This window comes from Peromyscus leucopus, chromosome 3 (genome assembly GCF_004664715.2).
Source record: "Peromyscus leucopus breed LL Stock chromosome 3, UCI_PerLeu_2.1, whole genome shotgun sequence".
NCBI classification, from domain to species: domain Eukaryota; kingdom Metazoa; phylum Chordata; class Mammalia; order Rodentia; family Cricetidae; genus Peromyscus; species Peromyscus leucopus.
The window spans coordinates 54,630,170-54,643,674 of NC_051065.1; the positions used below are offsets into that span (position 1 = coordinate 54,630,170).

Consider the following 13,505-nt stretch of genomic DNA (forward strand, 5'->3'; position numbering starts at 1 on the left):
CTAGTCCAAGAACAGGAAGTCTCAAAATCTGGCTTCATAAAACACTAGGAGGCACCATCAGTACGATCTGGTAATGGATTCAGGACAGGGCAAAGGAGGAAGAGTCAAGATGCTCCTCCAGGTAAACTTCCAGACTCAATAGCCAGTGATGAGTGTTACTTAATTAAAGTGGACATACTAAAAGAAAAGTAGGTTTGGAGGTAGTAGCAAATAAAAAAAGGCCCTGACAAGTTCACTGTCAGATACCAAAGAGACAGGAACATAACTTGTTTTGCTTTCCTTGGATGGTTATAACAATTAGGTTTAATTGTATATTTAAAGATCCTATAAATATTTTCAAAATTTGTTATCTCATAGGAAATCTCTTAGCCCTGCATCTTTTTCCTATCAGTTCCCAAATAAACAACGTCATAAAGAATTGGAAATCCTAGGAGCAACTGTGAATACAAAGAGTTGGGACCAATGTGGAGAAGGAAAAGAATAGGTTCATATTTTTCATTCTTAAAGTAAGAGAAATCGCTTACAAACATCCTCAGGAACTGTTTGGGCATCTCAAAGGAAGGACTGTATAGTATCAAGACTGAATGGCGTGATGGTTTTCTACAAATAGGTAACATAACACAGTACTGTGCATTCAGAGCTTAGAACAACACAATTCAATAATCTTACAACTTCTCCTAAAAGTTATCCACTCATCTGCATGCATGCTGTGGCATACACACACACACTTACATATATATGTACATATGTACATACGTACATACACTCACACATGAATGTACACATATGCATACACACAATAAGTAAATAAATATACAAATATATAAATTAAAATTTTAAAGGGAACTTCTCCCTTACTTGCATTTCCTTGTTCAACAAGTGACATCATATCTACCCAAGTCACCAGATTGGAAAACTGGTAATGAGCCAAAATGTGTATATTATGCTCAAACACAACCATGAACAGCATGTCCGACTGATTCCATATTCAAATTAGCTTCCAAACCTCATCCCACTGTCCTAAGAAGCTAGGATAGTCTTCTCTTGTCACCACTTCACTGCACTTACTTTAGTCTCCACACATTGACTATATTACTCTCTGCCACAGACTTGTCATCCAGAAGAGAAAATCCAAACCTTATATTATACCAGGTCTTCTAAGATCTACTCATCTTTTTCCTTACCTAGGTCCAATCTTCCTCACACACTTGCTTCAACCAAAATAAAATGACTACAACTACAAGGTAGTCTTATAGTGATATTTTATTTGTACTGAAATATGATTTGTATGTTAATAAATAAAGTTGCCTGGGGGTCAGAGCTATTAGCAAGCCATAGTGAAAGCTGGGCAGTGGTGGTGCACGCCTTTAATCCCATCACTTGGTAGGCAGAGCTAGGTAGATTTCTGTGTGTTCAAGGATACAGTCAGCATTGGAGACACACGCCTTTAATCTCAATACCAACCACAGAAGACCTGGAGGTCTGTACAGACAGGCAGTGACTAGGAGGTCATGTGGTTGGGTTTACAACCAACGAGAAGGCAGAACAGAAACTCTAAAAAAAAAAAAAAAAAGACAGACACAGGAAGTAGCTCTCTTTTGGAGAGGTAGGACCACCGCAAGAGGAAGGGTAAGGTTTTTAGCTCTTAACTCTGACCTCTTGGCTTTCTTCTTTGCATTGGTTCTGTGTTTCTTATTGAATAAGACGGTTACTTTTACAGTCTCCCACATCTGTGTACTCAGATGTATCCTCTCCATAGTGCAGTTTAACTATACTTAGTCAGTTAAACTCCCTTGGTCAGTTGCTTAATTCACTTCCCAGTTTAGGAATGGAGTTCTTCCTTTATAATGTCTATGACTTTCCCAAAAAATGTCAAGTCTCTTCTCCTTTGTACTGCGAAGGAAGTTATGACACTCATTAGAACTGTGACTGGTTGCATGTGTGCCTTCCACAGGTACCTACTACACATCCTTATACAGGAGGAGTGGGGGTTCCGGGAGTAGAGACAAATATAGAGCTAATCTAGAAATGCTGATGCTACCTTGTTACTATCAATGTGGTAACTGATACAACCCCTAGAAATGGGCAGGTGAGTGTTGTTAGTAACATATTACAAATAAGTAACAATCTAGAGCTTAAAAACATAAAACGATTAGTCCATGCAGCAAAAGTATAATGAGAAATAGGTGCTCCTCCATTAAGCCATAATATTCCCCAAGCCACTCAAGCACAGAGCTACACTACACATGAACATCACTAACCAACTGAACAGGGATATGTAAATTAGTTAACTGATGCAGAAACCAGACATTAATGTGCAAACAAACAGGGACTTATTTGAGCTAAGTGGGTATGAAAATGCAAATGAACTGGCTGCAATTCAGTAGATGTCATCACAATTCTAGGAATGAACATTCTATATTATGACTATTACAATATTCATGTAGCATTCATACATACTATCTATATTACTGTAATATGGCTTTTTGAGTTTAAATTTGTGGGAAAGCCAAAAGTAACTTGATGCATATTTTCATTCACACCACAGTCACAAGCTGGAAATCAGATGTGAACAGGAAGAATTCTGAAATCTCAATATAGGACCAAGCTGCCAACACTACTTACAACCTAACTGAACATTCTATTTTTACATCAAGGTGGTTTAGAAACGTGTTAGACTAATCCTTCATGATATGGCCTCTCCCATTATGTCTACCCTGGCCTCATCTACCATACACAATCTCAGAGGACACTATATGAGTTTCATATAAAAGTGTTACTTTTCCTATATAGATCTTTATAAAGTTGTATAACTATAAAACTTGAACAGTCAGAAAATTCAGTGTGATTACAATTAGCAATTGTTCATATGCTAATGATCTTTATCTTCCTATCATCACCTTCCCAAAATTGTTTCTTGATCTCATGGATATTAGGATAAACAGTGGCAACATGTCTGGTGTCCTCTGCATCATCCGTTTCCCAAAAGTAACAAATTAGAATGAGTCTAAATTACTATATACTAACAGAGCTCCCTAATTAATAGAAAAGATTGAGTCATATTCTGAAATGCAAATTAAGAAAGAACAGCTTCACCCCTCACACCCTTTCATATATTTATTCATGCTGTGCCCAACAGGAGAAATACTTGTCACTTCTCCATCTGAAAAGACTTCCATATGGATGAAAGGCTCTCTGCCTTCTCTAGCACTTGCATATGCATACATATAACGCCATTCAGTGTGTCACAATGCTGCCATTACTATTTGGCATGAAAACTTGATTAGGGTCTAAGTGGGACTGGAAGTAATAATAAAGAAAAAAAAACTAGAGATTTAACACTGAGAACGTATCCTTTCTGGGGTGGGATGGTAGCACTGGCCCAGTAAGTACTCAGTGGTGTACCACTTCAGGGAAGAGAGACCTGGACTCTTTCTAATTTTTAGAAAGATCTGTATAGATCTGTATAATATGGTCTCATCTGCATTATCTAAGGAGCTGCTCACCACATTCCAGTATAAGCATGTCTTTACACACATACTGGGCTGGAAGAGGAGAGGCTCTTTCTTCTCTTCCATGTGTGACCTGAAATAACACACAATTCTTTTTCTCACACCCTACTGTCAAGAAATAAATCATACGCCTGTGGCTGGCTGCAGGCAATGTTTGAAATTCTTATATTCTATGTAAACCTATGGTTATGTTAAATTCAAGAACTGTATGAGAACAGAGCCAAGGGAAAACAATGCTGGCTGTTAAATGTCAGTCTCTGTTACTTCCAACTTCCTTCTTTTCTTTTGCACATCAAACATAAAACTAGTTTAACTCATTACTGTATCCTGGGGTCTAGTGAAGTGCCTGGCACAACCAGACATTTCACAAAGTTGTACAGGATCAATAAATACACAGGTACAGAAAACATAAGGAACAAACACAGCCTAGCTGATGACTCCAACTCACACTTGATAACCATGACACTATGGAACAATGAGGAAAAGAACAGGTAAGTTAAGAGGACACATACCTAACACAAACTATCATCTGGTGAGCTATTTCAGCTCAGGAGGTGATCACAGATTTGTGGGAGAAATGAGGTTTCAATGGGATGATACAGGCTTTAAAAAAACAAACAAACAAACAAACAAACAACTCCTACTGTCAGGAAACTCTAAATTTGGTCTGGATTTATATATGGGAACATCAAACTAAATATATGATGTTGTTTTAGAGCCTTAAAAGATATCTTTTAATTAACTGCTAATTTTTGTACTTTACACGCGCTATACAACATATAAAATTGTTGGGGAACAATATTTTAATGTGTGTTACTTTTATTTATGTTGCATTTGTTTCACTCTGTGAAGCTGTATTACTTTGCCTGCCTAAAACACCAGATGGTCTAATAAAGAACTGAATGGCCAATGTCAAGGCAGGAGAAAGGAAAGGCAGGGCTGGCAGGCAGACAGAATATATAAAAGGAGAAATCTGGGATGAGAAGTAGCCAAAGAAGAAAGGGGACTCCAGGGGGCAGCCAGCCAGCTACAGGGCAAGCCACAGAGCAAGAGTAAGATTTACATAAGTAAGAGAATGGGAAAAGTCTAGAGGCAAAAGGTACATGGGATTTAAGTTAAGGAAAGCTGGCAAGAAACAATCCAAGCTAAGGCCAGGCATTTATAATTAAGAATAAACCTTGGTGAGTGATTTATTTGGGAACTGGGTGGCGGACCCCCCAAAAGGAGTAAATGATAGCCAACAACATAAAATAGTATAGCGTGATATTTGACCATTTTAAATAAGAATAAAGAAGACAGCATGGCTCTTAGAGAGGCTCCATTTGCTCCAGTGGAGAACTTTGAGTTTCTTCTCCTAGCTTAACTTCTGTACATTTTATTACTAAAGCAAGTTCTCCTTGCTTCTGATCATCATCCAAATGAAATTATGTATCTGTATATATTTGTATCTGTATGAAAGACGGAGATAGAAAGAGACAGAGACAGAAATGGGGAACAGGTTTTCTTATGTGGCTGATTTTTAACTGATTCAATGTACAATAGTTCATTCATTTTCATTACTACACATCACTCTCTTGTATAACTCTATTGTATTTCATATATAATCATCTCCTATTTATGAGCATGAAAGCCATTTCAAGATTTTTACTGTCAAACAATACTGCTATGAACAGTCTTCCCAATATATTTTACTTTACATATTTGGGTTCTCATCCATGAAATTTTTATTTTTTAAATGGTGCAAGGAACAAATGCAATTTTATTTTCTCCATTTCTCTATAGATAATCAATTATCTCATCACCTTTGTTGATTCATCTGTCTTTTATCAATCTGTAATGTCATTTCTCTGTTGTATTCAATTTCTAGGTGTGTGGTGATTTATCTTCTTCTGAAAGTGTATAAAGGCTGATCAAGGTCATCCAGGTACCCAGACTGAGAAAGGGAAAGGGCAGGTTGGGTAAGTGCCTAGGCAGGTGGGCTGGGGAACCTAAATCCTTCTTATCAAACTATGCCAACTTTAATTTATCTTCTATTCTGAACTGTGGAATCAGACTTCAATAAGAGAAGAATTCTACACCAAAAATCAATCCTGGAAAGCAATAGCCAGTGAACTCTGAAATGCTTTCTAAGACTAAACTCTGCTATTTTATTTTCTAGACATAGAAAATACCTGCATGCTAATACCAATTTCTTTTGAATTTTGTTAATAGGTTACTTCATAAGGTAATATCTCCCTTATACAAACTTTATTTTAAAAATATAAAATGGTACTATGAGTTGTGTCCTATTAGACAACCATAAGCTTGCTATTGACCATTCTCATGAATTTCTAGTAAATACTGTGGTCACTATCTGCCATAATGGTTATGGTCTTTTCTATTTTCTAAAAATGCTCACCTCAGTATGAACTGCCCTAAATAAACTATATAAGTCTAAGAAGCAGGCATGAGATGGTGCACACTATAATCCCAACCTGCAGGCAGCAGACACACAACAATCCAAAATTCAAGGCTAGTGTGGGTTATATATACCACATTCAACACTGAAAATAATACCTAAGAAAATTAGATTAAAGTAGTTGTTTTGATATTTTTTAAAAAAGCTATAAAGCAAGACCACATTAGAATTTATTACTTTTTATATATTGCTTTAAAAAAAAGCCATTGAAGAATGGTATAAATGCACTTACATGGCTTTAAATTCAAATACATTAACATCTCCACTTCTCCTATAAATCAATGAATAAAGGAATATAATGGAATATTTTTAAAGTAAGGCTCTTCATAATGAATGAAGTTCTTGTAATAAGTGAAGTTATTGACATCACTTTGTGATGACTGTCTTATACCTCCTAGATTCATCTTCTCAGGAATTCCAGTCTCCTTCACATGGCTCAGTTAACAGTGATCACCACCCCACCCCTACTTCCATGTAAATAGGAAACCATATGAAACCAGAGTATTTCCAAAAAAATTCATTTTAGAAATTAAATTCAAAACTGACAAGAATTTTTAAATAAAATAATTTTCTCTATCATATATGGAGGCTAACACATTAAATAAAACTAATAAAAAATTCAGAATGTTTTTATTTCCTAAATGATTTCACATAATGCATTAAGTTTATTCATAACAGGAGAAATGTGTATTTATTACTTCTTAGAAACATATGAAATTAGCATTTATAAAAACTCTATTAAAAGTTCATTATTTGACAAATCTTACCATAATAAGTAAGTTAAGCTCACTCTTTTTAAAAGCAAGGATATAAATATACAAAAGGGAATCCATTTTTACAGAATATTAAGGCTAAAACAGAAAAGATAATATAAAAGATTAAAGTTATTTTGAAATAATTATATGCAATTTTCAAAAGAAAAAGGGACTTCTTTTCATGTGCTCTGCATAGTGTTACAGTTATTAACAAAGTCATTAAGTAAAATTTAAAAGACTGCAAAGAAATCCCTAACCAATTTCAGGATATGAAGTTCTACAAGTGCTTCTTGTGTTTAAGAACACAGAACAAATGTGCGGTATGAATATAAAATCATTGCACTAAATACCATACCTTACTCCATTTAAAATGTCCCTGAAAATGTGCACATAAATGATATCTTGCAAAATGCTCCACTATAGAGCAGCTTGTAGCTTCAGAGACTGCTGTTAAAAATCCTTCTCTAGGGTTGGGGATTTAGCTCAGTGGTAGAGCTTGCCTAGCAAGTGTAAGACCCTGGGTTCGATCTTCAACTCCACCAAAAAAAAAAAAAAAAAAAATCCTTCTCTAAAGAGGATAATCACCCCATGGCTAATGGATATCAAATGTTGTCTTAACTGAAGGCAAGGTAACCACAAATACATTAATTATATACAAGGTCATTAAGCATTCACAACTCCAGTCATCAACAACCCCTCAGAGATTAAAAAATAATAATAATAATCAGGAACTTCAGGTCAGCCAAAGAGCTCAGTTGTCCCTGATACCAGTACTTCCATATTTACTATGTAGAGCAAAGCCTCTTAGGAAAGCTAATTCTAAAGCAGTTGAAGCTTTGCAGAGTCTTATAATGTCACAACTAAAGAAACGCCACTCATTAAATTGACAGGAATAAAGCTGGCACTCCAAAGGTAAGATCACTGAGCACAAACAGGAAGCTAAGTAGCCCTTAGACAAAAAGGAAATTAATCAAAACAGCATATATTTCTACTTGAATCAATGGCCATTGAACTCTACCCACTCATTATCTTGAAAACTAAGGGAAGATAAATCACAGGATTCTGAATATGGTTTATTAAACCTTTTATTAAAATTTGTCAAATAGGTTATAATGTATGCCCACCAACAAGGAAATAAAGATAAAGATTTTCTTCACTATAATGTATACATATCTGTAGGCAGAATATAAAAAAAAGCACACGCACACACCCACACAATTGTGTATGCTTGTGTATGGTAAATACGTGTTCCATATCAAAATGCCTAATTTAATCAAAGCTTTACCCTAGGCGTTGCAGTGCAACAATAAATAGTGAGATTTCAAGTCTGGGTGGAAGATGGTATAGACTAACAAGTTAAAAATAAACAAGACATACCGAAGAAGAGTGTCATGACAGAAATTCTTTAATGTTGTGCTCAATAATGATATGATGAGGGGCAGGAGGCTGGAGATAAGGGAACTGGAATGTAATGGGCAGGAGACATAGATATAGCAGTCTACTATTCCTACGCACTAGGCTCAGCCTTGACTGGACTGATGAAAATCCAGGAGAGTTACAGAGCAAAGAAGCAAAGAAGAAAGTGAGCAAAGAAGAAATCCCAGGACCAAACACCAAAAAATCAAGTTATTGAGAATCATCACAAAAGCATGAGGAATCAAAACAGCAAAGAGAAGCTGAATGAGCAAGTGAGCCAAATGCAGAAGAGGGAACACAGGAGTCTGTCATAATGGAAGTCACTGTGACCTGGAGGAGCATCATCTCAATGGACTAGAGTGGAGAGTATAAGAATTGTGAGGCAGAATCAACCCTCCCTTAGTGCTAACACTTCAAGCACTACTTTAATTTAAAGCAGTATTATTCTAATTTTCCCACAGTATAAACTTCTAACTTAATAGTTCTAGCACCTGCATTAGTAACCAGAATTTGAGAGAGCTGTTATTTGTTATGTCAGAAAATGAGACCCAGTTGAAGTGATTAAACCAAGCTATTTGCTCATGAGTAGCAGTATTTTGATTTTCTCAACACTCACAAGGTAATGTGTTCATCATTATAGTATTCTGCACATTAACACATTTTTAAAAAGCTATGTTCAAGCTAAACATTCATTAAAACTAAGATCCATCTTTCCCTACAACAATGCTGTCTAAGCAGTACAATGAAGCAGTAGAGAGGCTCAGAACAACAGGAAGCCAATGATTAACGCAGACACATACACAAGTTAGATTCCACCTGTTATCTCACACACTTTGAAGTAGCACCCCCACCTCCTCAGTCCTGACTGCCAACGGCAGCTATATAATGAACCATCTGTACCTTAACAGTAAGAGCCAATTGAGATGGGCTGATAATACCAAAGAAATCTCATTTTTAAATTCATTTTCCCCCTAGTGCACTGTTAGTCTGAGTAGCATTTTTAATTGCATGATAAATCAAACATGTTGGCAAGAACTTAACTTTGTAAAACTTGAGCTTTTTAATGTCACTTTGATGGTCGTTATGGTGATTTCTTTGCTGCTCCCCTGCAACAGAGGGAAGCTGACCCCATGAACCAAACCACTGGGAGGAGAAGCCTGAAGCTATGTGGCTTTAACAAAGAGACAGAAATCTTAGTCTCTTATGATTTGGCTGAACTATTCAATTAAGCTTTTTCAGGGGTGAGCTGTGGTCCTTGGAACAGTCATATTAGTGAATAACTGAAAAGAAACAGCCATTCTTAGATAGAATAGGTGTGATTTCTTTTTTTCTTACTGAAATATTAAAAGCACTCATCAGAGAAACTTCTGTTCTGGAACCAAACATCATCAAACCTTTTCAAGAGCTAGTCAGTTGATCCATGTCCCCACCAAGCACATAAGGTGACAGTACTTTTTACACTACAGTACTTTTTAATGGCTATCATGAACATGATACATTTGCTAACCTTTTCTCTCTCATAGTCAAAGATATTCCTAAAATCATGCTGAACACACTTAGTACAACAGACTTCTGCTAGAAAGTCTCATATTTCATTGAACATTTGAAAGGATGAGAAAGTTAGATTACAGTGATTCTTCCATTTCCTATCTTGTAACTTACTTATTTCTTTTTCCTCCTACTTATATACAGCAGTTTTCTCGTGGGTCTGGCAGCTGAAGAGCAACTTTTCTACTTAATAAAGCTTATGTGTAAGGTAAGCACAGAGAACAAAAACTCATGCATGGTCCCTCCTCCTTAAACTTAAAAAGGCATGTAAACATCCCTGAAAGATGAAGACTGTCAATGGCCACACCTCCTGTTAGGGTACTTCCTCCCACCAGGTGATCTCTCTATCCTATCTCACATTTTACCTGGCCTCATTCATTTGTCACAGCCAGCCAGTGTTTAGGTACATCTGCCCTAACAAGCATTGTAAGAAGCACCAGAAATAAATGGCATGCCACTCATGGAGCTTACAGCATTGTCATAAACTCTGGCAGGTAAGCCCTGGTACATGCTGTACTATGGGAAGCACTCACAAAGAGAACATGAAAGAAAGATGTGGCAGTGAAGCACCAAACAGCAGGGCCACAACCCAGGAGTGTATATGTGTCTGAAATAGACTGGGGAGTGGAGCGGAAGGCAAGGAAGGCAAGGAAGCTCACTAGAATGAATGAGTGAGAACGAAGGTTAACTCAGAAGTCAAGTCAGACTTAGCCTACAAAAGATGACACGGAAAAACAGAAGGGGTGTGTGTGTGTGTGTGTGTGTGTGTGTGAGAGAGAGAGAGAGAGAGAGAGAGAGAGAGAGAGAGAGAGAGAGAGAGAGAGAGAGAGAGAGAGAGAACTGATTAAAGCCAAATTTTCCCAGCCTCTTCACAAAGCAGGTATTATTTCTATCACCATCAAGAAAAAACAAAAGCAAACAGGTGGTGGGGAGCTAGATTTTGGATGTAGGCATCTAGGCCCAGGACTAGCTACTCTGCATTGCCAGATGTTCTGCTTCTCAAGAGATCATGGACCACAGAGGGCGACTAAAGAATCACTCCACAAGGCTACAACATAGAAGTCTTCCTATTCTTTCTGTCTAAGAAATAGCACATGGCACTAGTCACTGATGATACTAATATTGACTAATAATATTTGAACCTGAGTGACAGACAGGTGTGCTGCTGCCCCATTCATTACTTCTATGATCAGGGATGGTGTTAGCAGAGGGGACTGCTGAGGACAGAGATCCTACACATGCTCTATAATTTCTACTCAATTTTGGAGTGAACTTAAAACTACCCTTTGAAATATTTATTTTTTTAAAAAATGAAATTATTGGGAATTAACTTTGGAGGGGGACTTGTTATTGTTAAAAGATTTTAATGTAAGGCAGATGCAGAAAAATGATGGGGGCAAATTTAAACTATTAAGGAAACACAACAAAAAAAAATAGGACAGTAGGAAGAATGTTACACTAGCCCTCATAACCTACTGTATCCCGAAGGGGCAGCTTACAGAGCTTAAAGAGCTTACAGAGCTTACAACTCCTGCAAACCCATGTGTACTATTACTGCCACACCATTCCACACTTAGTAGTGTTTCCCCTTTCTCCTGAAAAGCAGTTACATTCCAGAGCTGGGGTGAGCATGGTCCTCCACTCCCTGCATGACAGAGGGGTCATTCTGCTATTGTTCTCAGTCCTATGTACCCTCTAATTCCTCCAAGAAGCACATCAAGATGCATAACACCTTAAGAGTAATTAAATAAATGTCGCTATGTGAATCTCATCTTAATACATAGAACATATTCCTAGACTTTTACTTCTGGTTAGTATGCTCTTGGAGCAATTATTATATGAGATATGAGAGAGCACAGCAAGGTTTTGGAAAAAAGTTACAAGTTAGCAAGTTAGTAATAGAGGTGGAGATGGGATGACTAGGCAATAGTCTTAAAACCCAGAAAGGCTGACTGGTTACTACATAGTGTTCTAAGGAAGACCTATGATGAGTCTGGTTAACTAAGTAACTGTGTAAGCTAGTCAGAACAGAATAATCCAAGTAGTTCAGTGCATCAAAGACTAAAAAAAGTCTTCATATCCATCTCTCTTAAAGTCCAGAGTTCTAAAGTAGTCATTCCATTCTCTTATGTCCTCTAGCAATTCTATTCATGTAATCTGCCTAGTTGTTAGTACGTATATTCCCACACTGTTGTTGAAGTGTCTGTTTAGGGTATATGTATGGTCATCCCCATGGATAACAATACCCAGAGATGTTCAAATCTCTTATATAAAATGATATAGGTTCTACACACGACTTACAAACATCCACTATTTTAAATTATCTTTATCTTTATTTATTTGGGCTGGAGAGATGGCACAGAGGTTAAGAGCACTGACTGTTCTTCCAGAGGTCCTGAGTTCAGTTCCCAGCAACCACATGGTGGCTCACAACCATCTGTAATGAGATCTGCTGCCCTCTCCTAGTATGCAGGAATATATGCAAACAGAACACCATAAACATAATAAATAAATAAATAAAAATTATCTTTATTTTATAATACCTAATATAATACAAATACTATAGAAATAGCTGTCCTACTATAGCATTTAGGCCATGACAATAGAGCCATATACATGTTCAGTATAGATGCTTGGTCATTAGGGAGTGGTGCTATCTGGCAGGGATTAGGAGGTGTGGCTTGTTGAAGAAGGTGTGTGTCACTGAGGGTGGGTTTTGGGATTCAGATGCTCAAGCCAGGCCCAGTCTCTCCCCTCTCCCCTCTCCCCTCTCCCCCTCCCCCTCCCCCCTCCCCCCTCCCCCCTCCCCCCTCTCCCCTCTCTCCCCTCCCCCCTCTCCCTCCTCTCTCTCCTCTCTCTCCCCTCTCTCCCCTCTCCCCTTCCTCTCTCTCTCTCTCTCTCTCTCTCTCTCTCTCTCTCTCTCTCTCTCTCCCTCTCCCTCTCTCTCCTGGCTGACTGCTGATCGAGATGTAGAACTCTCAGTTCCTTCTCCAGTATCATGTCTACCTGTGCACTTCCATGCTTCCCACAATGATGATAATGGACTAAGTCTCTGAACCTGCAAGCCAGCCCCAAATAAATGTGGCCGTGGTGTCACTTCACAGCAACAGAAACCCTAACAAAAACCTAAGATAGTACCTATTTTTTGTCACTAAAGGAAATGCCATCACCTCAGTTTTTATTTTATTTATATTATAATTTATTTTCAAAGAATTTTCCTCTGCAAAATAAAACTCTTTAGTAACCACAAATGGGTATCAAGTGGCTTATTATCAATTTACAATGCTTAAACCACACTATCCACAAGCATCCATGGGATCTTAACCTGATAGAGGCTGAGCTTCCCCTTTCTACTTGCCATACTCCAGAAGGCTTCAAAAAAATAAGCAAATGGAAACCCCAGTGGCCACCATAAATGACTAGCATCCTACTGAACTATGACTGGACACAAGCTGGCCTCATCTCATCTGCTTAGAATTCCTACCTCAACAGCAATTCATTCTTTGTAGGGACAGTACTAGTTTTAGAAGCCTCACATCAGATGTTGTGGAATGACATTGGAAAAGGATTACCAATTCATTAAAATTTATCTTAGAAGAACTTTGTCAATGTTGAACACAAACTCATATGCTATACACATTGCAGATTGCCCTCCAGAAAACTGGTTTTTTATAGAGAAGTCCAATTGCCTACCTTGAAGTTCTCCACTCCGACTATAGAGTTCCCTTCTCTGTTCTCGAAGATAGGCACTCATGCTGATAGCATGGGAGGATGATTCGAACCTACAATGCAACACACACAGTACCACATGGTTAA

At 37.6% G+C, this 13,505-nt stretch overlaps 1 protein-coding gene across 3 annotated transcripts in view; it reads right to left on the minus strand.

Annotated features, from left to right (window-relative positions):
- Nucleotides 1-13,505, minus strand: part of Exoc4 (exocyst complex component 4) — a 754,883-nt gene that overhangs the window by 532,980 nt on the left and 208,398 nt on the right. For all 3 annotated transcript variants that reach the window (XM_028866155.2, XM_037203667.1, XM_037203668.1), the window contains exon 9: nt 13,383-13,471. In XM_028866155.2, the coding sequence (XP_028721988.1) occupies nt 13,383-13,471 (89 nt within the window). The remainder of the gene's footprint in view (nt 1-13,382; nt 13,472-13,505) is intronic.